This window comes from Perca fluviatilis, chromosome 4 (genome assembly GCF_010015445.1).
Source record: "Perca fluviatilis chromosome 4, GENO_Pfluv_1.0, whole genome shotgun sequence".
Taxonomy (NCBI): Eukaryota; Metazoa; Chordata; class Actinopteri; order Perciformes; family Percidae; genus Perca; species Perca fluviatilis.
The window spans coordinates 36,913,344-36,938,221 of record NC_053115.1 but is presented as its reverse complement, the minus strand read 5'-3'; the positions used below and the strand labels follow the sequence as shown (position 1 = coordinate 36,938,221).

The window sequence follows — 24,878 nt, the reverse complement described above, 5'->3', positions numbered from 1 at the left end:
ACTAATCAACATTCTCTATAAAGAAAAGTGAAATTCTTTCACATGAAAGTTTTTATTTTTTAACATTTCAGTTTTTTACGTAAACATGAAGTTTATCAGCAGCAGTTTGCTTCAATAGCTATATATTGTTATGAAGTCATTTATGTAATTACCGAATTAAACTAAAGGTATGTAATAGTGACAAAGAATAATGGGGCTAATCCTGCCTCTCTCCTCCAGCATCAGGCCACACGTTCTCATCATCACATTGGATGTCCTGGCTTGCCATGCACCCGCATCATCTTTAAATACAGATGAAAGTGGTGATTCCATTGCTTCCACCTCCATTACTTTCTGAAAGTGCACAGTTTTACCGTAGTAAAGTTACTTTATAGCTGTGTATGTAACTTCAGACATCTTATCTGGACATATTGGTATCTTTGCCCTTTTACCTGTTCACTGTTTCTCTCAAACGGTACAGTGTATAACTTGACAGACTAGTGTTTCTTTATTTCTGAGCTTTCCCTTATATATATATACACACACAGTATGTGTTCACTAACAAGTCTAAAACAAGACACATGCAATCAGCAGTGTTTGAAATGAACCTGGCTGAGATCCATTCTGTTTTGAATGTGTGGTTAACAGTTTTGACAGCAGTGTGCTGTAAATCCACAGTATGTGCCGGTTGTGGTTAAAGTCATGTGTGTAGAGTTTTAAGAACTGTGTTCAGGGGCCCATATGCAGAGGCTCAGTCCTCGACGCAGTGGCTCAGGGTTCGAGTCCGACCTGTGGCCATTTGCTGCATGTCTTCCCCCTCTCTCTACGCCCTTTCCTGTCTACAGCTGTCCTGTCTAGTAAAGGCTAAAATGCCCAACGAATAAATAAACTGTGGTCAAGCAATGATAAACGAACTTGAGTTTGGTCCACATGAACTGCTGCTGTGCAGACTGTAGTTTGATTTTTGCACATATGGCTCCAATTGTGCCCAGTGTCGTTGGGGACAGCAATCGAAAAATTGTGGCCAAAATGTCACAGGTGTAGTCAGCGGTTAGCGACATTGTCAACATAGGCTCACGTAAGGTGGGCTGACCTTTAAGGTGGACCTAGCCAGCTCTCGCAGGGGTTGATCTAGATGTTGGGGCTTCACTTACACAGTCTATGCATCAAACCCTGGTCACAACTTGCTTCATTCAGGCGTTCAACCTCTGTGCCCAAATTAGCATTTCTTGTCTCCAGTAACTGTAAAATAGCGATGCATAGTAATCCAAAATCCATGCTTAAAAATGCCAAAAACCTGTGCATGTTGTGGATGTTTTTTTTTTTCCTACAGAATTTGTTCATTGCATGCAGGGTGAAATTTTACAGGGATGACGCGTGGGATTTTCCCCTTTCTGGTCTACATATCCCTGCCTCTGCTGAATTATTTTTTATCCTCGGTGGGGACAAATTGTATCCCCCCCCCCCCTCAAAGTGATCATCTACTTCACCAATAGACCATATAGTATTTACCTGAAATAGAAGTATTTTAAACTAAGTAAAGCGCTGTAATGTGAACACATAGTGCCATAGAACAATAAAATCTGAGCGGCAGTTGATGGTTGTATTTATACGCTACAGAGCTCCAGGACGCCGGCTACCAGCGGCAGTTGTTTATCCGTCAATAGGTGACTGTGAGATGGCTACAGGCACCGGCAGATGACGGTCCTTTCAGGGGCCATGGAGGTGGAGTTTAGCCTGAAAAAGTGAGCGTCATGCAGCAATGACAGTTAAGTTTAGGCAACAAAATGCCTCGTTAAGTTTAGGAAAAAGATCGGAAACGAACAAGCGTTTCCTGGGTGAAAGAATTTGGTTTTTACCGCTAAGTGAACCCCCGCTTTGCGGCTTGAACGCGCATTTATTTTATGTTGACACCAGGTTGTGCTATTTCATTTTGAGATTATTTTCCACTGGATATTGAAGTTCATGAATAAGTGTTTTGGCATGGCAGTCTGAGAGGCTCTATATCCATGGTAGGCCTATTGAAAGGGGGATTTAATTCTTGCATGTGTTGTTTTGTTGTGCATGTTCAAAAAAGCACCCCCTCCCCCCCTTCTGCTTTTTGTCACCCTGACTACATGCAAAAGTATATCCATATGGATTGCCTGTCCCTACATTCAGTTCACTGCTGCACCTATATGTGGGACTTTTCAATTTCCTGCCCACTATTTCGGCCTGGACAGGCAGTTTGTAAAGACTGAAGGGTCAGGGCCCCAGGGTGTACCTTCGGTGACTGATCTTCCTCATCAGCTTCAGTCTCACCATCGGTAACCCCAGGGCTCGTATTGTTGGACTGAGGACGAATTGGAGAGCAGAGTGAAATGAAGTCAGGCCACTGTGCATCCGTCCCTCTTTCTACTCTTGTGATGCCACTCAATGTTTGAGCAATTTCTGCCTCACAGGAATTCATTTATATGTAAAACACAAAAGGCCAGACTCCAGCGCTGCCAAACACTGTAAGCCGCCTCTAAGGTCCCACAGGTTTTATGCAATTGACCAGTGTATTGAAAACTTTGAACTTGGCAACATAAGAGACAGTGTGTGATGTGATTGGAGTTAACAAGGCATCCCAGTGCTCCCCTCTGGGTGCGCCTGTCATGCTAGCTTTATGAGCTTCAAAACAAGATTGTCAGTGTGTGATTTTCACAATAATCTCTACACAAAATGAGAGCCATGACTTTATTTCATTATAAACAAATGATCCTCCTCAAACTTGCCTATTCTCAAATAAACCATATCGACTATGTACTATATAATCTTTGCACATTTTGCACTCAACCCATTGAGCTTTTTTTCTTAAGTACTTTGTATGCATATATTAGTTTTTTCTGTATTTATTGTTTATTTCATATTAATGTTTAATGTTTTTTTGTTTGTCTGTTTATGTATGCAGCTTTCACCCTGTCAAAAACATTTTGTGATTCCGGACATTGGGCTGAAAATAACAGAATTCCTCATATGAAGTCCCCTTCAAAGCTTAAAAACCAAACAGTTGCACTTCCAGTGTGCTGTCACTGCTTTTATTTTACAATCCTCCCATCACACTATATTTCAGGCTATCAATCTCTCTCTTTTACCCCCTCTTATTTCTTTACATTCTTCTTTACAAGACTCTTTGGCATAATCTTGCCACAGTTTCTTGTTATCCTCACAATCTTGTGAATAACAGTATGCAAACACTTCCTGATCCTGACACCTTTTGCCAAAACCTAAAACCATTCCAGACACACAAAACAAATTCCTGATAGCCTTGTCTGAATCGGTAGACCTGTAACTTAATGGACTTCAGCAAACTTCTAATTTGCCAACCAGATCTTAAAAGAAAAATAGACACCATTAAAGACTAAATCACAGCCTTAGTTGTGTATGGTAACATTATCTCTTATACATTATATACATGTACAACCCATGTGTTAGCTTTTTACTAGGCTGGTCGGAGCGGATAAGTTTTAGTTTTAGGTGGGTCCTAAAACACAGGGCTTTCAAACAGGGGAGCAGTGTTCATGTCCTAGAAGAAGATAAGGGGAAAACACAAGAATTTCACTCAGGAAATGGGTGTTTGTGTCCAGGGAGTACTATTTGTGTTGACTTCGGTTCACATTGACGCGTTTTCCATTTTTGTTTATATCAGAAAATATGGGACGTAGAAATAAGTGCTGAAAATGTGTAGAAGAAAAATGTAACAATTTAAAACGTCGGAAAAAGCAAAAACAAACTGTGAAAAAAAAGGCATCAAAAAAGGTTTCAAGGTTGACGGGAAGACAACACAAGGGTTAGGGTGACCGATGTTTTAACCCAAACCACAATCTTTCTAACCTTAACTAGTCGGTTTGTCGTCTAAACTCAACAGCAACGGCCGCTGAAACGACCGTCCCCTCACGGTGCTGTGTACCCGGCTCACAGTCACCTTTTCTCTGCTAAATTTATCTGTAAAGACCGCTAACCTTAACTGTCATCTGACCGGTCGTCAAGTGACCGGGTGGCGGTCGCCGTAATTTCGTAGGGTATCATACAAATTGTTGTGCATACGTTTTCGTACGATATCATAGTTCAAGAGAACGGCGTTGAATTTCACACACTAAGCCAACATTCAGAGCTAATGAAGGTGGGAGTGTTTTATGTTTAGAGTAAGGAGACACAGACACTGGCTGTTTTTTTAGCTGGTAACACATTAATATACACTGAATAGAAGTTATATATAAATAGATTATTTCAATATTATACATTTTGTCTGCAGTGCCAATAAAAAACTATTATTGCTGTTTTGGCGGATAAAAACTGGAGATAGATACCACCCTCTCCTGGTTTGGGAATTTTGCTGCACTCTGCCCCGTTTAATGATGTCATACTAAAGATGTTGAGTCTGACCTAAGAGGGCAAAACGTGGTTACACCTAAACAACAAAATATGTTTGGCACTGCCTTCCAGAATGACTATATTATTTCTGATCTGATGAATGGACACCTGCGGACTGTATCGTTCATCAGTGCCTTCCAAAACTGCTACAAATTACTATGAAGAAAATGACAAATATGAGTTATGTGGTTATAAGGTTTAAGGCCGGGACACACAGGGACGAAAATCGTCCGTTGGACAGTCTGGCGAGGTCAGTGACTCTAGATTGTTCGGTGTGTCCCATGCCGTCGTCAGTCTGGGGGGCTGTCGGCGTTCATTTTGGCCGACCTGACATGTTCAGTCGACGGCAGGGCAGTCGGGACTCACCCGAAAATGGCGAGCGGAATGAGGTGACTAGAGTCACTCAAAATCTGACGAAAATCTTTTAAACTGACCTTTGTTGAGCTGAAATGAAGACAGATTCAGCAACAGCATGGCCTATTTCTCGCTTAAAATGTTTTCAGAAACATGTTTCAGTGAACTATTTTAGTACAATATGAGATCGTATTCTGAACGGCCGCCATGACAGTCTGGCTTTGAATTTTCGGAGAAAACAAACCCATGTGACGCGTTCGTCCAATCAGCTGCCGGTTTTCATTTTTTGGGCAACAATACAGATTACCGCCGCCTGTTGTTATGGAGGCGTATTACGTCTCGTCTCTTTGGTGTGTTCTGTGGCACGTTTTGGACCAACACGGGGAGACTGATCATTTCGACTGCCTTTTCTGTTGACGGTTGGCCGTCTGGTCGGTGTGTCCTGGCTATTACACACAAAATCCACTTTGTATGGGGGGGATAGAGAGACAAAAGAGAATATAGTGTTGAATGTTAGGAAAGAAACGAAAAGTATTCTGTATCCAAGTCACAAGCCTTTTTGCACCATCTATCTACCCCAACGTTCTCCCTAAAAGGTTTTTTGGCACTACTGATGTTACGCTACTTCCATCTTTGATCCAGGGAGACCAGAGTCATAATTCACACAGCAGCTAGAGATCAAGGTAAACATAAGTTGTGCTTAGGCAAACAAATTATGTTCTCATGAGGACAGTTTCATTACATTTCTCTTAAAAACAGGGCAATGCAACTTGCTTCCCTCGCTGCAGGTTGCATCCCGTATATCCCCATTCGCACTGGACTAGTATTTCCTGGGGACCTCTAGTAATTTGTAATAATTACGGAGGTCTACTGTGATCTTAATCCTGTGCGAATCTGCCATGACTGTAATTTGTCAAGTAAAACTTCCACTGTGAATGACCTACAATACTGTGCCAAACACGATGAATCGCCATCTCTGTGATTTGGGGTTTTAATGGCTGCATTAGCAATTATATATGAAAGTTTTGATTTTGAGCGTTAACATCATATGTGGGGGATAATGTCAGTAAATTACAGAATAAAATACAGACTTCGCTTATCCCGTGTAAATGGGCCACACGACACACAGACTTGGGGGGGGGGAATGAGGTCCCCTGGTAATACTAGTCCCGTGTGAATAGGGCTCATTTCTATGAGTGGAGACCAGTTAAACTACAGTGATATCTCTAGATAGAAAAAAAAAGCCCTAAAATATGCATTACACCAGTGTCACAGGTTTACATCCCGTCACATACTTGACATTTCAATTGTTTAACCGTGACAACCACTTCTATCAAACCTTGTCGAAATTAGTTTGTTGGCAATGTAAATAAAAAGTACTGAAAAAGAAGCAGGATGTGATAATGATGTGAGCAGATCTTTAATAAGTAAAAGAAAATTGCAATGTGTCTTCCAAAGAGTAGTCTCCATCCAAGTAGTCCCATGTGAATGTAATTTGTAGGACACATGTTGTCTTTGATAAAAATTTCATATTTAACTTCCAAAATATATTTTAAATCCATATGTCCTCTTCCATTTTAATTTGTGTGTGTGTGTGTGTGTGTGTGTGTGTGTGTGTGTGTGTGTGTGTGTGTGTGTGTGTGTGTGTGTGTGTGTGCGTGTGAGTGTATTTAGCCAGTTTTCCATCAGACATGACGGATGCAGGCTTTGTTCTCTGCAGGCTTTTACTTCCTGCTTGACGAGAGTTGTTATAGATAGAATCTCGTAACATCATACAATGAATGCATGCACATTTAGTTTTCAGGTTGGTTGTTAGTTTTAAATCAGCTCGTCCTCCCCTCCCTCAGAAACCACTTAGAACATTTATAATAATGATGCATTAAGGTGTCAGCAGTGCAGGCTGCCTTATTTATCACTGCAGCCTGTTCATGGTGAGAGTCTGTCTCCTGTGCTTACCTTCCTACATATTAATGCTTCATTGAGTACGTTACACTACATCACATTAGTGTTTGATGATATTACTTACACACAAACACACGCACACACAAGCACAGACTGCATCAGTCTCATCCACTGTTGTTGCCATAAGTGATTCATGAAATCTGTTGATTTTTATAGATGTAGCTGGGTAGCTAGCAACCTGTGTAACATTCTTAATCCTGCAAAGCTTTGATTGGTCAGTTGTTTCTCCAGTGAGCTGAACTAGCCATCAGTGAACACAACACACAGATCTATTTGAATCCCTGAACAAATCACTGATGTGGGCAGTGACTCAGAGATCTGAAACCAGGCAAAGACATGGTGCTTGGTTGGAAGGCTTGACAGTCTTCCCACTGTTGGTCAGCCTCTCTTCAGTAAGCAGAATGCATCATAGTAGTCTATATCGACGATCTTCCACTTCCGGGATTGTTCAGGTGCCGCCGGAAATTCCGCTTATGTCCCTCTTTTTATGCCAGATGTCCGTCACCTTCCTCTTTCTTTGTGTTGACGTTCTAAACTCTGGTGGATTTATGAGGACTATGGTTAACTGCTCCTCAGATCTCTGCAGGGTAAATCCAGACAGCTAGCTAGACTATCTGTCCAATCTGAGTTTTCTGTTGCACGACTAAAACATCTTTGGAATGTACACGTTCCACCAAAACAAGTTCCTTCCTGAGGCTATTTTGCAGCTTAGCGCCACCCAAGATGATTGTGATTGGTTTAAATAAACAATAATAAACCAGAGCACGTTTTTCTCTCATCCCGGAATGCTGTGTGAACTAGGCAGACCCTCCTTTGCAGCGCTGTGGAGGAAGGCCTGGCAATGCAAGACTAGCGTCATATTTTGCAAATGTTTATTGCAAAAAGTCAGAAGAAACTCACAGGCAAAGGTATCCAAAAGTGGCAGGCAAAAGGGAAAATCCAAACACAGGCAGAAGTCGAAATCCAAGGAATAAACAAACAGATAAGCACACTAGGAAATAACGCTCAAAGGCTGTACACAGGGGAAGCAGACAATCTCGCACTGGGGTAAGGGGAAGACCGAACTTAAATACACTAAACAGAAAGGACAATGAGACACAGGTGCAAAACATTAGGGCGGGGATAAACAATCACTGACAACAGGAAGTAAACAGACAACACAAGAAACAACAGGGAACCTTCACCATAAAACAGGAATGTGAAAATAACCTGAAACAAAAACGAATCAAAAACAAAACACAAACGTGACACAGGAGCGGAACGTGACAACTTGGGTTGTTTTTCAGTGTGTTTGAGGTGCTTGGGATTGTCTGGCACTGTGGAGTGTTATTCTAGACGTGAAACCCAGAGTGTGCTTGTTCACTTTGGGCCGACGGAGCATAGATGAGGCATTTTTTACCTAGGGCTTGACCCCCCCATCAGCCTCCCTCCAGCTCTGATTGTAGGTTGCAGCTTTGTTTATGGACAGGCATCACACTGACTAGGCGATGATGTCTTTTCGCCTGAAGATGTAAAAGTAGGAAAGTGGACCCTGCGTGCCGGGGGAACGACGGGGGGTTCCCCCTCTCCTCTCTAAAGTGTTTTTTTTTTTTAGCTGAAAATAAATCACTTGTTTGGTGTTGAGATGGCTTGCCTCCAGGCTCAACAGTGTCTCTGCGTCTGCCTCTCCCACTCAGGCGTTTGAACTCCAGGAAGGGCGAGGTGCTGTTACAGGCCCCCTGAGGGTGATCGCTGAGAGGGAGGCAGGCATCCTCCTCCTCTCCCTCTCTTCTCCTCTCAGTGCACCATTTACCCAACTCTTTCTCTGTCTTTGTCTTTCTGTCCCCTTGCTCCATTGTTACAAATTATAGCTTTTCCTGCCTCCTGTTATTGATAAAGGTTTTTTTTTCTTCTCAATATTCTGGTACATCATAGGAATCACACTGAGGTGAGGGCAAAGAGACAGAGCTCTCAAATATTTGACAGACTTAATATGGTGCCAGCGGGGAATATTGATATGCAAGGAGACTCAGTTCAAAGACATTCCAAAGACAAACATGCCCACAAAGTAGTGACTCCCACCACTACAACATGAAAGACTTTTACTTTAGAAGGAGTCAATTACAGACCTGAGCCACATACATGTCTGCCTGTGGCTGGATTAATGAGCAGCGCAGCAGAGTGATTGAAGACTGTTACATTTTTGATGACACATTTATCCAGAACAACTTATGAAACAAGTCCTTCCTCTTCAACTCATGCTGTGGCTCTGTATGGGATCAGCACTGAACAGAGCTGAGTTATGAAGTTGGTACAACACAAATTGATCATTTTCAGTGCTATGGAACTGTCATCTTTTTGGTCATGTTGTATTTGTAACAGCATGGGACTAGATAGAACGGTAATATACAGAAGGTGTACATTACTACATTTATTGTGCCTTTTAAATGAATGGGTGTCCAGCAAGTAAATAAGTGCTTGTGGTGAAATATACTTAACAACACAAAAGATGTGTGACATCAAAGTGTTATTTATCTTATAACCTATCCATGTAACAATCTAGCCTATGTCTTGGCCCAGCAATCTCCCAAATCTGGCACGCTTGGCTCTCAGCTAAAGGTGGACTCACACATTCTGATTGTACTGCCAATTATAATTATGATTTGGGCCTAATGACTAATTGGACAAAGTGGGAGTCAGTCCATTTCAGTTTGGGCCAGTTGTTGATTAATGATGCTAACTGGGTCCTTGGACATCACATCACAGGAAAAAAAGAAAAATGGCGTGTGGTGTATGTGACTGACAATTATTTAAACATCTAGTTCATCATGTTTCAGTGCTGATCCACAGCTCACCTGAGGTTCACTCACCTCCAGCTCCATATTTTCAGTCTTTGTTGTCTTTAGTTTTTTCACATACTGCACTTAGCCCCGGGCTAAGGGAGCTGTTAGCCCGGGGCTAAGAAAACATTAACACTGGCACAATACTGGCACTTTCCAAGTGGGCTAACGTCGACGTTAGCCTAGGGCTTGCTGGCCCTGCTATGGACTAGAGTTAGCCCCGAGTTTGTGGGGTTATCCACTGAAAAACTACTAAACCTGGGGCTAAGTTGCAAGTGTGTAACGGGGCTAATGGAATTTCACAGCAACTGTAAGCAGCAATATTATTCTAGAATGTTAACATTAGCTATGTGTTCCAACTGACACTGAAAGGCCCCATCAGGGGCGATTCTAGGATCAGACCTTTAGGGGGCTCGGAAAAAAAAAATATTTAGCGCTAGGTCAGAATGACACAAAAAAGCATGCCAGGAGGAGAGAAGAAAGGCAAGTGTTAACCCCGCTAAATCAGTAATTTTATTACCCGATAATCTCTGAGCTAGCTACTGAACAACAACGTCAGCTAACGTTTTTTGACACTATTAACACTATAATGGAACTAAACCTGAAACTTTATAAGTCATAGTAATAATGACCAATTTGACACAATGTTCTAACATTCAGCAATTTTAGTTATTTACATTTCAATTTTGGTTCTAATCTGCACCATGAAATAACCAACTTCTTCTCTGGGGACTCCCAATGTTAAATGTCACAACCGCACTCCTGATCTCCCTCTGACAGATCAAATAGAGACTCAGCCAAAGGCGGGAGTCTGGCACAACCACCTCCGATTGGCCAACATTACGTTTCTGTTAACCCTTTCCTGGACTGGGTTACAGGTGCATAGCATTGGCAACAGACACACAGGATATTAAACCTGTTTCAAGCCCTTTGAACCTGTAATTGTTTATCCTCTGTCACTAACAGACAAGTTTGCAACTCTAACTTTAAGCACCAAAATTCATTTTAAAGAAAAGGGTCTAAAATCGACCCCTGGTCCCCATCCAGGGTATTTTTACATTTTGATATTTCATATTTTCTGAATCATTTCCTGACAATGTTGACTAACCACACTGTTCACCAAATATTTTTTGACAAATAACTTAATTTTGTGCTCAAAGTTAAAATAATATGGTTGTTGCTAAAACGGGAATATGCCGTTTGACTATAATAGAACCTGCAGGTCATACGTCATCCTCAAATCTTGCTAACTTAGCTAGCTTAGTGAGGTGTAACATTAGTAAGGTATTTGGTGTAGTTAGCTAGCTTTACTTATTGCATACTCACAGCCAAGTTCTTCCGCAAAAAACTGGGAAAACCCTTTCTTTACAGACCTGGCTTTGTGCAGGTCAAGGAAACGGCAGGCAATGGCCCTTAGTATGCTTTACCATTCACATTTAGATTTCAAAAACAGCTCCAGAGAAGAGCACAGAAAAGTATGTGTATATGATTTGAACAAGTATTTTGAGGCCTGAAATAGGCACTTCTCAGCAAATGATCACCTCCATAGAGTCCCCCATTTTTTATGGTGATTCGTTCAAAACTCAGACGTAAATGTATTTATATTTGGTCTTAAATAAGCCTCATTATGTACTTAATGGAACCAGCCATCTGCAGACACCCTGTAGTATCGGTGATGTGTCCCATCTGTGCACAGTTGGTAGCACAGCTAGTCATCGGCAAGCAGCTATTGACCAATCGACAACAGTGCGATGATGTTGGCCCTGGGGGTCTGAATCCTATGCCTGCACTATCTGTCAACAAGTCTTGGCAGACGCTCCTGTACTTGTGTTTGCATGCAGGAAGCCTCTCTATCTTATAAATATGGAGAAGTAGTGCAGTTGGCCAAATGCTAAATGAGCAGTGACACACATAGGTTTGTGTTGGCAGGGTGAAGGCTCAGGGCAGGCCACAACACAACGACTGCTTTACAAGTAATATCTCTAACACACTGTCTCAATACAGAGAGAGCAGCAGGGTTATCTTGATTTTGAAAGGAAACAAACGAGTCTGGGAATGACAAAATTATTTCTCAGTAGTATGTACACTTGGTAATTGTGTGTGTGTCTTTTACACTGGACATTCTGAAAGACTTTTCCCCTTAACTGTTGTATTGCCCTTTTGTCCAGGTCACTCTTGGAAAAGAGATTTTAATCTCAATAAGACTTTTACCTAAAAAAGGATATATTAGAAAAAAGTATGTGTGCCAAAACTTCCTTGAAGGTGCAGTATGTGATGCTAACACACCATGGCAGGTCTCCACCCAGGAGCTTACCTACAGTAAATGGATACATGGTAAAGAAAGAATATTTTTTAATAATAAATAGGCCTTTTAAGTAGACATTTTGATATTCATTCAAGTCTAAAGTAATACCCTGCCCACACTGCTGTTTGCAAAGTCCTCGCTGTTCCCCCCACACAACAGGATATTAGGTCATAAATACTGGTGCAGCCAGGATGGACTTCCAAGCAGATCAGAGGATGTCAAAAACATTTGTAATATACCTCACACCACAGGAAAATCTGGCAGGATAATATTTTGAATCATCAAAATATTGGGGTTTTGCTGAGGATTGTCAGATGGGGGGAATGGAGCCCAAAATCAGCTTGATTCGAGTGTGGTGTGCATCTCTCATTAGCTGTAGTTGTTAAACAAAACAAAACAATATATATATATATATATATATATATATATATATATATATATACACACACACACACACACAGTATGTTGTCCCCACATATTAATCTACGTGTTGTGTAATCCTATGTGGGATGAGATATTTTGATGGAATGACATAAAAAAAAATTCATGTATCAGTATTCAGTTTTGCTAATTCAACATTGTAATTCATTTCTCATGATTTAAATGGCACATCAATAAAGCATTTGGCATTTTGCTGTGGGACCCAGCAGCCTTTTTAAAGCAGCATTCACATAGGCTGAGGCACTGTGTTGTAGTACTCAAAACAGGTCACAAGACCTCGTTTTGAAGGTCTTGTGTCGGAATCGACCGCATTTTTACTCGATCTTGTCAGATAAAGAGGTTTGTATTTTAAGACCGGTAAAGACCACAAATATTTTATCAGAGCACAGCATAGAAAATGTGCTTAGAAATATAGGAAATATTGGATAGAATAGAACAACACAATGTCATTCACAAACACAAACATTAATTATTAGTTTCACTTGTTTTCATTTTAAACAAATTGTATATCAGAATACAATACACATTTTCTATAGGCTCAGTCTGCCACTTTTTAATAAAACAATTCCAGTGCTAGTTGCATGGTATCAGAATTTTGGATAGTCATCATGCAAACATGAATTGGTCATGTGGAAAGGGCTGGGAAATTTCGCGGAACAGGCAGCCAAGTGACAGTACTCTGATCCAATGGAAATCACAATTGTCAGATTGACAGCACTCCAGCCCAATGGATAGGCGGAGGGCCGTGCCACCCTGTGCCCCCTCTACTAGCCCTGCCCCTGCCGCGGGGGTTCAAAAAAATATGTAGTAGAAAAGTAGTAGAAAATTTAAAACAGATTCAACTGTTGAAGAAACGCAACATGATGCCCAAGACCACAAAAACCGAGATCAAGTCATCACCAAGATCATAGTGTATCGAGACCGAGACAAGACAGAGACTTTGAGGGATTGAGACCAAGTCAAGACCAAGACCAGACCAGTGCCAGAGCTTCTCCTGTCTCCCGCATTCACTTTCTTGGGCATGGGTGTTAAGGGGAGCGGGAGAGGGGGTTAACACTATCAAATTTCAAATTAGAAATTAGTTTTTGTTTGCATTTGAAGCAGGAAGTTTTACATCCAATCACAGTAATGATGTTAATACATAAAATCAGACACTCCAGAGGCAATTTAGTGATATCTCTGCAGTTGTGGTGGTCTTGATTGGTCTTGAAATAAAATCCAGAGTCCTCTTTATCCAAGACCGAGACAAGACCGGGAGTCAATTCCGAGACGAGACCAAGACCTTCAGAAAGTGGTCTTGAGACCGGTCTCGAAACCTAGACCGATCTTGAGTACTACAACACTGCTGATGCCATGCTGCGGTGGCTAATCACGTAACAGGCGATCAGACCAGACCAGACATAACACAACACAACAGACTGGAATGTAACACAATGGGCACACCAACACTGCAGCACAACCCTGCGGCTCATCGCTGCAACGCCTGTTCCTAAATGATGCTGCCTCAGGGCCCCTGAACTCTTGTGCTCCATGTCGCTCAGCTTTAACTGTAACAGCTGGCTGAATGTTGCATTGATATCAGCAGCAGAGTCAAATGCATGTCTTTTGTCCACTCTTATGTCCTCACTGTCCCATTTTACTATGTGAGAGAGAGCAGCCATCACCATGATACTGCTGTGTTTCAACTGATTCTAATTGCTCTCACTGCTACATTCACAAGCACAATCCCCCACATTGACTTTAATGAATACCCGTTTGGGGGAATGTGTTGTTCCAGTTGAGCTGTCTCTGCTATAAATTCACCAAACAGACTCTATATCAGGCTGTTTGACAACTGTTTACTTCACAAGTAGATCAAACAGCGATGCACAGGGCTCTTTATGTGAGGATTAGCAAGCTGGAGAAAATGCGAGACAAGTGATATTGGCAGTGTTGATCTTGGCAAGGAAAAAGACCCCAAAATTGGTTCTAGCATGCGCAAAGGTGTTCCAGACACTGCAAATCATGTAAACTCGTGTGCATATGAACACAGTTTCTATATACATGCACACACACACAAGCACACACAGGCACAATGTCTTTTTTTTCATTTCAACATTTGCTGTGTGCCCAAATGCGTCATGCCTCCATATCACCATGACAACGAAAAGTGCCTGACTGTTTGCCCAGTTGTCTGTGTGTGTGTGTGTGTGTGTGTGTGTGTTCTCTCATTGTTTTTCATGGAGCACATCATCCAGTCCATTTCACAGTATTATTGACTTCATGCCGCAACCTGGTTATCTCTTCAACACAAATAGCAGACGGACAATTATAATTAAATTTTTATTTATCACTTTATATGTCTCTGTTTATATAATCTCACTAATATTTAATGGATTTTCAGGGAATTAGGTTTAATAGTAAAAAATCCCATCCCAAGACCCAAACTAACAATGAATGTATCCTCTAACCAGTGTGTGTGAATCAAAGCCTGAAATATCTTCCTGCTCTGTGCCATGGAGCTCCATTGTTGTCTAAAAACCATTAAAACACATCGGTGAACTACTATGTTGCACTGGGTGACATGTTCCTTCATTATGAACACACACTGTAGCTTGTTTTGGCTCAATCCAACATACACTGCCTTGCTTTGTGTAGGATATCAGCCCAGAACTGAACAGGATATCAAGTCATTCCAAGTCAAACGGCCAAGTGAATACATGAGGCATTGGTGTTAAAGTCAGGGTCAAGTTGCAATTTTTTATTTTGTTGTGTCTTAAGTCACCAGATCCATAGTCTTGCATTGCCAGACCTTCCTATACAGCGCTGTGGAGGAGGGTCTGGCTTGTCCACACAGCATTCCGGGATGGGAGAAAAACATGCTCTGGTTTATTGGCATTTCATTAAAAAAATCACAATAGTCTTGGGCGGTGCCGGACACAATGACGGTGCCTCTGCAAAATAAAGTTTATTTTCATAGACTCCATAAAGGTCCGAGCTGTTGATTTCATTTGTTGTCAGCTTGTGTTGCCCACATTACTTCAAAAATATCTCACAGAAAAAACTGTAATGTGGGGTTTTTCTTCTGGTGGGCATTTTCATCAATTTGAAATCTTAAAAACTGAGCCGTACTTCACATGAAGGCAATGCTCTCAGCAGTAGAATATATGAATTCAGCAATTGCTGGGTTGCAGAGGATAGTGGGATAAGTCTATGTGAAATGCAAGTATATTATCAGAAGCATTAATTAGAATATCTGTCTTGCTTGTATTTAACTGCAGGAAATGTTGAGTTTTGAGATTGTTTTTTAAATAGCCAATGCCTGTGTTGTAACACTAAAGGCAGGGTGACAGTTATCTGCATAAAGGCAGGATGCAAACTAAAGGGCAGCATGGGGAAGCTGGGCTCCTCTTAATAAGAAGTGAGCTCCCCTGAAAACATTTGTGAAATTCTGGGGTGTCTCTAAAATATTGACAGGATGCTACAGTATTTCTCCCTGTCTATCTTTTGCATTTAAATTTCTCTGTATCTTCCTCGTCATGGATCATGCGTTTCATTAGGCTATTACTGATTTATGATTCATGCGCGAGGGGGATTCATCACTTATTCAACTTTTTATAAAGATACCGGCATGTATGCTATTCTTGCCATCACCATCAAAGCGTGGCGGGGCAATATCAAAAACTTCCCTCACTCTGCAGAGTAGACTGTGCCCTGCTTTCGGCTGGCCGTATTGTATCATGCTGTGATGTTTGGTTTTGATACCTGTGTGGAGGTTTGATGAAGTCAATAACTGATTAAATATATATCAAATGTGCTGACATAAAGCGAGTAGGCTTTCATATTGCAGCTGTTTCTTTCTAGCAACAAGAGTCACAGTCGGTCCTCTTTGAGGCAGACACTTTTTACACTTTATATGCAGTATTATTCAATACAAAGTATAGCATTTATCGATACATGCAATGTGCTGTAGTTATTTTCTTCCTCATGCCCTTATGTTTTGCTACAGATACAAATTCCCGGAGTGATGGTGACATCAGCAGTTTAATTAAATTAAATAACATTTTATTTATAGTGTCAAATCAGAACAGAAGTTTCAGGACACTTTACAGATAAAGTAGGTTTAGACCACACTCTGTAATTTACAGAAACCCCCAAGAGCAAGCATTTGGTGCGATGATGGTGGGGAAACCTCGGACAGAACCCAGCTCTTGGTGGGCAATCAGTTGAGGGGGGAGAGAGAAATATGTCATATATAATATAGTTATATAATAATAATAATAATAGCAGTGGGTACAATGGAATGACATGATGAACAGTGAAAGTTATAGTTAAGATACAGTTAAGATAATAGATCTATGAATAATAATAATAATAATAATAATAGTAGTAGCAGTGCAGGGCGTAGAGCAGGACCACAGCAGCAGCCGCAACCACCATCCAGGCGCCACCACATAATCACAGTTGTTAATTGTGAGGGAGATACAAATAGTTAGTTCAATTTGCTGTAGTGTCTTTATTGAATTTGATGTGAAGGTTTAATCTAATGTGTCCCCAACCTAACCCAGTGTTTCTGTCTCTCACAGATGCAGATCTACATGTACAACTCAGATGACTTTGACAGCCTCAGTGCAGCTCTGACGGAGAAGAGGATCATTGCAGCCATGGCTGTGTTTTTTCAGGTAGGAACCTTTATGTCCCCCTAGCCTGTTTGTGTTTGTGCGTGTGTACTTTTATTAAAAAAGTAAGGAAGACGCCAGTATGTGTGTTGGACTTCATTGTTCATGGTATGGGAGTTCACCGCCAAATTTAACTTCTGTCATTATCTGTTTCTCTTTGTGTCAGAGTTTATTCACAGTTTGTGACTATTATGTGACATTATCTAACAACGGAAATCTAGGTCATGTGGACTCACAGGGCAGCTGTAGGGCTTAGTATTTTGATCTTCTTTTATGAAAACCTTGTTAAGCTAAAACCTATGAGATGGATGTGAACTAGGGCTGTAACGATATGCGATATGAAACCAAAATCGCGACACTCAGATCCACGAACCTGTGTCGCGGAGTGAGAAGGCAGAATCGCGACACACCCCTTCCAACTCCCAGAGTTATCCTTCCCGTCCGGATCCAATGCTACCACCCGCTGACTGTGGATGTGTCCCCGGACCGGGGCTGTTGTCAGCTCTCATGCCGACTGAAGCCTTGCAGCGCCAGGAGAGTGAGGCAGACAGACAGGGTTGTGCTAGCTGGCTAAATTACCATTAGATTAGTCGTCTATCTATACAGTTAACGTTACTGATGAATTCGTGGGTTAGCCCAGAGTTGTTAACCGTGGTCAAAACAATCATACTAAAAATAACTGAGCGTGTTGAACGATGTCCTAATCTTATGTTACCCACCAAGCATTAGCTAACTTTATATATCAAGCATTAGCATTAGCTACTTGTCAACCAGCACCTTTACAGTAGGCACCAAAGCACAGAGGCAAAGCGCAGCGCAGGTAGGCCTATATTTTACATTGACAAATATAAAATGGACCAACAGATCCCGTTGCTCTGGACGGAGACCAGTGAAGGCTATTAGAAGCACTTTTCCGGTGATCACTTGCTTTACTGCGCAGCCTCCAACTGAGAGAGACAACGTAAATGTGACGTGAGCAACCTGTCTGAAAGTTGTAAGTCTTCTGGTAGCTGTGCCAAGAGAAATCTCAATCATTCCCAATCTTACAGAGACGGAGAGCGTAGGTATATGTAAGGAGATAACATAGTAATAGCTAATTATTGATCACTAACATGCTAGTTAACATTAGTAATTAAACCTAGACAGCTAACATAAGTCAAAACTGCCTGCGAGCTTCTCCTGTACTATACGGTAATTCCTCTACTATGTGACAGTAAGTCACTTGGTTATGACACAATCGTTAGCCTATTTTTATAAAAGCGTCTGCTACGGAGCCATAACGTGAGGTACAAGGTAATGGAGCCTTTTATACATTGTCGTGTTTCTTTAGAAATAAACAATGGACAAATAGAGACTATAAACGCTTCAGATGTAAAGTTATTCGCTGTCAAAGTGGCGCCAAAATGTATGCTAGTCAGTGAAATGCTAACGGGAGGTGATCTCTTTGTAGCGTCAAAATGGCGCCATAGGAGGTTTGACTTCTGAAGCGAAGCTTACCCCCTTGATATTTTAGTTTGACCAGACATCCCGATCTGACCGGGACAGTCCCGATCTGACCGGGACAGTCCCGATTTTCAATTGTTTGTGCCGAGTCCCGACAAAAGCCTGTCGGGACGCTAAAATGTCCCGGTTTACACCAGTAGCAGAGTCAGACGATTTTGCCGGGTCTTCAGCCCCGAATTTTTTTAGCCGCGAATGTAACTTTGTCCAGTTTATTTTTCCGAGGCGAATAGAACGGGCAGCTACGTGCGGGATCCGACCATGCTGTATTTGTTGCTATCACCTAGCAACCGTCTCTCCGTGAGGAAAGCCCATAGACAGTGGGAAAGCTGGGTGAAGTTTTGGGAGGAATCCTAGCCAAATCAGTAATACATTGATGCCATCAACACAAAGTTTAGGAGCGCAATGCTAATGATTTAGTTTGAAGTTACTGTGACGTGACTTTTCCAGTCTACGGTTCAGACTCAGACACATGGAGTGTCCACTCTTTCTGTAAAATGCAGCGCAGCTTCAGGTTTATGGACGCGCTCGGCTCAGCTGTGGGCATGTTGCGGTAGATGTGTTGCGTTTGTGCTCCGTGTATTTCTGTAGTTTCCGTTTTCCACCTCCGATGTAGAGCAGCGTACAGCCACTTCCCCAGCTAAACTATTTGTCTCATTCAGAGACCAGAGACCCAAACGGGGCTCTGTGTCTGTCAGGAGGTCTGAGATCTACCGTATCAGCAGAGCAGTCACGTAATGCACAGCAGACTATGGTATTTGTTAATTTTACAGGAAAAAACACTGTTATTATTAGATGAGGAGCCTACGATCAAAATAATGAAGTTACTGTCTGTGTATATGTCTGACCTGGGCTGGCACATGTTCACGTTAAAAAGCGTGTGCATGCACGAGCACTACGGTCACGTGTAAAGTGTCCCGGTTTTAGCTCCGTGAAATCTGGTCACCCTACTATATTTCATAATTGCTTCTGGCTTAGGTTGAGCTTTAAAAAGGTCAGCGGCAACGAGGTCAAAGTTTAAATAATTAGCTCAGCGGCAATTCCAAGCGGTGCGCCACGCCAAGGTTAGCGCTTCTTGCGAGTTGTCTCCACCACTTTCCCCATAGGAAACCAATGGCACAGCCAGTGGAGAGCAGTTTCCACGCGGATCATGTGCAGATGGCTTAAGTATGAGCTGTAAAACCTGTTGATCAGAATCAAAGTCACCAATTAAGTCCTCTCAGGCCTGTTGAGTGGAGCTGTGGGTGGACTGAGATCGTTGTCAGCTCTATCACTCTCAATTGGCAGGAATAAAAAGATCATTTGAGGCCATCGATTACCTAAGTGGGCTTTTACTTGGACCATTAACCCCCAGTTAATATTTCCCCCTCTCACTTCAGTCTCTCTTTCTCTATGTCTTTCGTCTCTCTTTTACTCCCTTGTGTATAGCCTGTCTTGTGCATGCAAATATGTAAAGACAGCTCTCTCTTTCTTCTAGTTCTTGTTTATCTTTCTCAATACAGTTCATACAAGCAACCTTTGTAACTGGTTTTATGCTTGAGTCTGTGGCTATAATGAGTTCATTGTTTTTACATGATTTGTTTTACGCATTACACTCTACCCCTGTTGCTTTCATACCATAGTAATGCTATATTCCATACCGTTTTCCCCTCACAACTAATTCATACTGTCTGTCCATAATAGTCATCCCTTTCAACGTAACAGTAATTCTCTCTATAATGATAACCAGTGATTATTTACTATTTATTCTCAAAATTATACCAAAATGGCAATTAACAAAAAAGACTGTGTAGAGAACAAAAGTAAGGCTTCAAAGCTGCAAAGCCTTACCCCTAAATTCCAGCAGGTTCGTCTGCGCTGCGTTCCAGTGGCGCTGCGATTGTCGGCAGCAATTACAGCCATTTATGACAATTCTTGTAAGGAACAGCCACACTCTGGCAAAGATGATATATGCATTCTTAGTAAATTTTTCAATGTGAGGTTTAAAACTAACGTCTGAATCAAAGATAACTCCTAGGTTTTTAACTTGTTGACAAGGGTTTAATGCCAGTGCTTGAAGTTTCAGATTGGGGTTGTCTCTTTTAACAGTAGTATCATTAACCAAGTCTTCAATTTTGTCCTGGTTGAGCTGTAGAAAATTCTCTGCCATCCATAACTTGATATCTAAAATGCAGTTAAAAAAGGCATCTATTGGCCATGAGTCATCAGCATTGTAAAGCTGTGTGCCATCAGCATAACTTCTGAAATGTATGCCTGACCTCCTGATGAGGTTTTCAAGCGGCAGCATGTAAAGGTTTAAAAGTGTAGGCTCAGAAACAGAACCCTGAGGCACGCCCGCCGATAGGGGGGGACAAACGGGTCTGTTGTCCCGGGCCCACAGTAGGGGGGGGGCCCAAAACTGGGCCCTCATTAAATTATGGAAGAATTAAAAATCTTTTTTTAAATAGGCCTATTTGTGGAAAAAAACATGTAGCATAATATTTGAATTACATAAAAGCGTTTTATTTGTTTTCTTCCTAATTGTCCTGGAAATGGTGGTCAAGAACCCCCCCACCCCCAACATAAAAATGGTTTGGCCACTGATCAAAATTTGATATTGTCACTTGATTTGAAGTTCAGTACGCTCAAAATGTCCGGTCAGCACAAGTCCGGAGCTCGGAAAAGGAAAGAAAAGAGAAGAAGAAAATAGAGGCCTTAGAGATTTTCTAAACAAATATTAAAAAAAAGGTGGTGACGGTGAAGCTGGAACTGTCAACGTAGAGCAAGGTAAGAACCAGCGCAGCCGACGTTTACGAGCCTTGTAACGTAACGTAACAGGCCAGCTCTCATGTTAACGTCCATTAGCTCGTATAAAAGCCTGACACAACACGTTAACTTTGACAGAAACAGTTGAGTTTGGTAGCTCCATCAGTAAGGATGAGACAGAGAGAGATCCAGCTGCAGTCAGGTGACAGAGAGAGTGATGCGGGAGGGGCCCGCTGCCCCGCAACGGAGGGACAGAGTCAGGCTACCGGTGAGAGAGAGAGAGAGAGAGAGAGAGAGTGATGCGGGGGGGCCCGCTGCCCTGTCGGAGAGTCTGAGCAGGATGGATCAGAGACTGATTACACACTTAATTTCAGTGAGAGATGTGAGGAGAGGAAGAGCAAGGGAAAAGGAGAGATCTGGCCGCGAGGGGGGGGCCCATCTAAGATCTCGTCCCGGGCCCAGGCAAGACTGTCAGCTGGCCTGCCCTGAGGAACACCGCATTTCATTTTATAGATTTAAGATGAACATTCATCTAATCTGACAAAAATCTTTTCAATTGTTATAAGATTTGAAAAGATTAAAACAGTACCAGAGAAGCCAGTCAGACTGTTAATTATATCTAAAAGAATCCAGCGATCTACTGTATCAAAGGCATTGCTCAAGTCAAGTAATACTAGAACAGACTTTTTTCTCATATCCATATTGGACCTGAGGTCATTTACAACCTTGACTAGTGTTGTCTCAGTGCGATGATTGGTCCAAAAACCTGATTGGTATTTTTCAAAAATATTTTGCGAGTTCATAAAATCATTTAGCTGAATAAAAACAAGCTTCTCTAAAATTTTACTTAGAAATGTATGATTGGATATTGATGCAGTCTGTTCCCATACAGATCACTGAACTGGCATTAAACATACAGCAATCAGTACACTGCACATTAATAGGACCCAATATCAAAATACACAGCAATCAATAAGGACCCCACTAAACTGTAGGAAGGTCAGAACCCCTTCCACCAATAGGGGAGGCAGAGGGCCGCCTTGGCCACCTCAAGCCCAATTTATGGTTCTGAATTTAATCTAGTCGCAGGTACATATGTAGTTGATAGTTCCCAGTCCCTATCCACCTAAAGGAGGTACAGTCTCCCCTCCTGGCACAGGAATGGACCCCCTGCCTGCTATCTTCACTGACTACAGCATCTCCTGCCCCAGTGCCACAGCCAAAAAGCAGATCAATCTCTCTCAAACCCCGTCCGACCATTTCCAGCACACCTTTGTCCCTGGGTGAAATTTCCTAGCGCCCTTTATATAGAGAGTGTGGCCAACTCAAATCATGGGTGCCATATTGGATACCAACGTCAGATCACTCTAAAGTGTAACCCGATGGGGCGAATATGCTATCTTGAAATAAATCCCTTATTTTCCCCATAAACAGGCATATACATGTTATTATGAATGTTTGTCAATATGTAAAAGGCCCTTACGGAAATATTCCAGTGTATATTTACCTTCTATATCGTAAATGGGGCTAAAAACAAATGCCCGTTGTAGTGAGTGAACACGTCGCCTAATAAGTCTCTGCCCCTAATCAGTGTTTACCAGTATTTACCTTTCTAATGTAGCGCTAGCATACAGGCTAAAAAAAATTTTTAAAAAAAACCCCTACCCCCACAGTCTTATCTTTCAATAAAATTTTTTTAAGGCAAGGTAAATCCTAATATTTACCTAGCAGGCTAGTCTAACGCTGTTGCGCTAATGTTAGCAAACTTCGGCGTTGCGTTAGCTAGCTGTCTAAACTTGTGAAAAGCCGAACAACATCCCCTATTATTATGAACATAATAAAGACACTTGGACTCAGTCGAGACCAAAAGCCATATGACAATGGCAAGATCACAAGCATTTAGGTACATGGAGTGCAAGCGAAAAAGCTAAAGCTAGCATAAGGCTAACTTCAAACTTCATTCATTTCTAAAGTAGTGTTAGAACTTTTTTGACAGCATGGTACACATTAACGAAGGTATTACTATATTTGTCCTATGTTATTTGTTATCATATCGAAGAGAGAAATTGACATTTACCTCACACAATAATGAACAGCTCCCATACTTCTCACTTTTTGGGTTCACAGGGGGACTTGTGAAATCTTTTGCCACTTCCGTGTCTTTTATTGCAGCCAAATGTGCAACAGTTGGGCATTTTTTCAGTGATTTATTTCATTTTTTAAATAATTTATTAAATGTTTCCACTATTCCCTGCACTGTGTCAATGGGAATCAGATGAATGTTGGTATCAAACATGGAGTCCACGAAACACGTGACCACCTCGGGAACCAATCGCATAACGGGATAGCTCAGGACATTCGACTCCCTAGTTGGCCACACTCTCTATATAAAGGGCGCTAATATTTCCCACCTCCCCACACAGGTGACAGTCATCAGTAATCTTCCCATCGAGTGTCCACAGGGAGATAGATCCCCAACCCCACATTTCCTTATCACAATATGTACTTGAAACTTATTTTTTGACATATAATAAGCATAACAAGAGATAATACTTTTTTTCTTTTTAGTTTTTTTAATGTTAAAGAAATACGATAATATCTCTTAATTGAGTGCTCACGCTGTCTGAAATGTTGACCTGAGGGTGTTGTTGAAGGAAAGGTCAGTGGGGTCACCTAATAATTATCTGGAGGACCATGTGTTGGCAAAAAAAAATGGGTAGGCAGTTTGAAGGGAAAGATTTGCAGCTATGACAAAACAGAGGAGATGAGTAGGCAGATGGAGAAATTGCTTACCTCGAAGCAGCCAGATGAAAATGGCAGAAAAAGCCCACTCTATTTTCAAAAGGAGCCAAACATGCTGCCTTTACTACCTTTTTTGTTCTCAAGTACGTGACTGATTCTATAGGTTCAGTAAGTATACTACCCTTCTGATTTATGATATGGCAGTACGGGCACATTTCCTCTGCACCTGATGATAGTGTGCAGTTGCAGCTCTCAACCTCAAAGATTGATTTAAACCCGTGCCCTCAATAACTTTGCTACCACAGATAGACCCCGACAGGTTGTGCTTGGGTGTTTTTTTTCTATGCAAAGAGGAGTGTGTTTGGGTGCCGGCCTCAGAAGTGCATTCTCTATACTTATCCGAGTGCCACCTGCTCTCCTGCAATGCTCGCATGCTTCAGTTTGTATTTGTTAACCTGAGAAGACAAACTGTGTGTGTGTGTATGCAGCAGGCGCAACCCAATGGTAAAAACTTGCCAAACTCAAACTCAAGTACAGCACCCACATTTTCATGTCTCTGAAGATGTGTGTTGATTTGAATAGTTTTTGCTTTATCAGTTAAGAGATTGTGAGCCTGTACAGTATGTGAGTATGTCACTGTGTGTAGATAAAGTGTGTGTTTGTATGTTGCTCCCCAAAGTGAGATACCTTACTCGGTTATCACAGAACCAGGGTTACACTGGTTACCTAAAGATTTTCATCAGTTGTAGTAGTTTTTGCCGCTTGAGTAAAAACATTGTCTGTGCATTTTAACTAACTTTGTGAGCCAGTATTGTGTGTGTGTGTGTTTGTGTGCGTGCGTGCTAGTGTCCTCTGCCAGGCTGCACACAGCACTCCATATAGGCAGTAAAGTTCTCACTTCAGTGTCTGTCAGCTGTAATACTGGGGACTTCTAAACTAGTGACTCTGAAATCCTTTTATTTTATTTCTACTGTTATT

At 41.7% G+C, this 24,878-nt stretch overlaps 1 protein-coding gene across 2 annotated transcripts in view; it reads left to right on the top strand.

Annotated features, from left to right (window-relative positions):
• Positions 1 to 24,878, top strand: part of ptprga (protein tyrosine phosphatase receptor type Ga) — a 538,553-nt gene that overhangs the window by 349,739 nt on the left and 163,936 nt on the right. For both annotated transcript variants that reach the window (XM_039797848.1, XM_039797847.1), the window contains exon 5: positions 16,821 to 16,916. In XM_039797848.1, the coding sequence (XP_039653782.1) occupies positions 16,821 to 16,916 (96 nt within the window). The remainder of the gene's footprint in view (positions 1 to 16,820; positions 16,917 to 24,878) is intronic.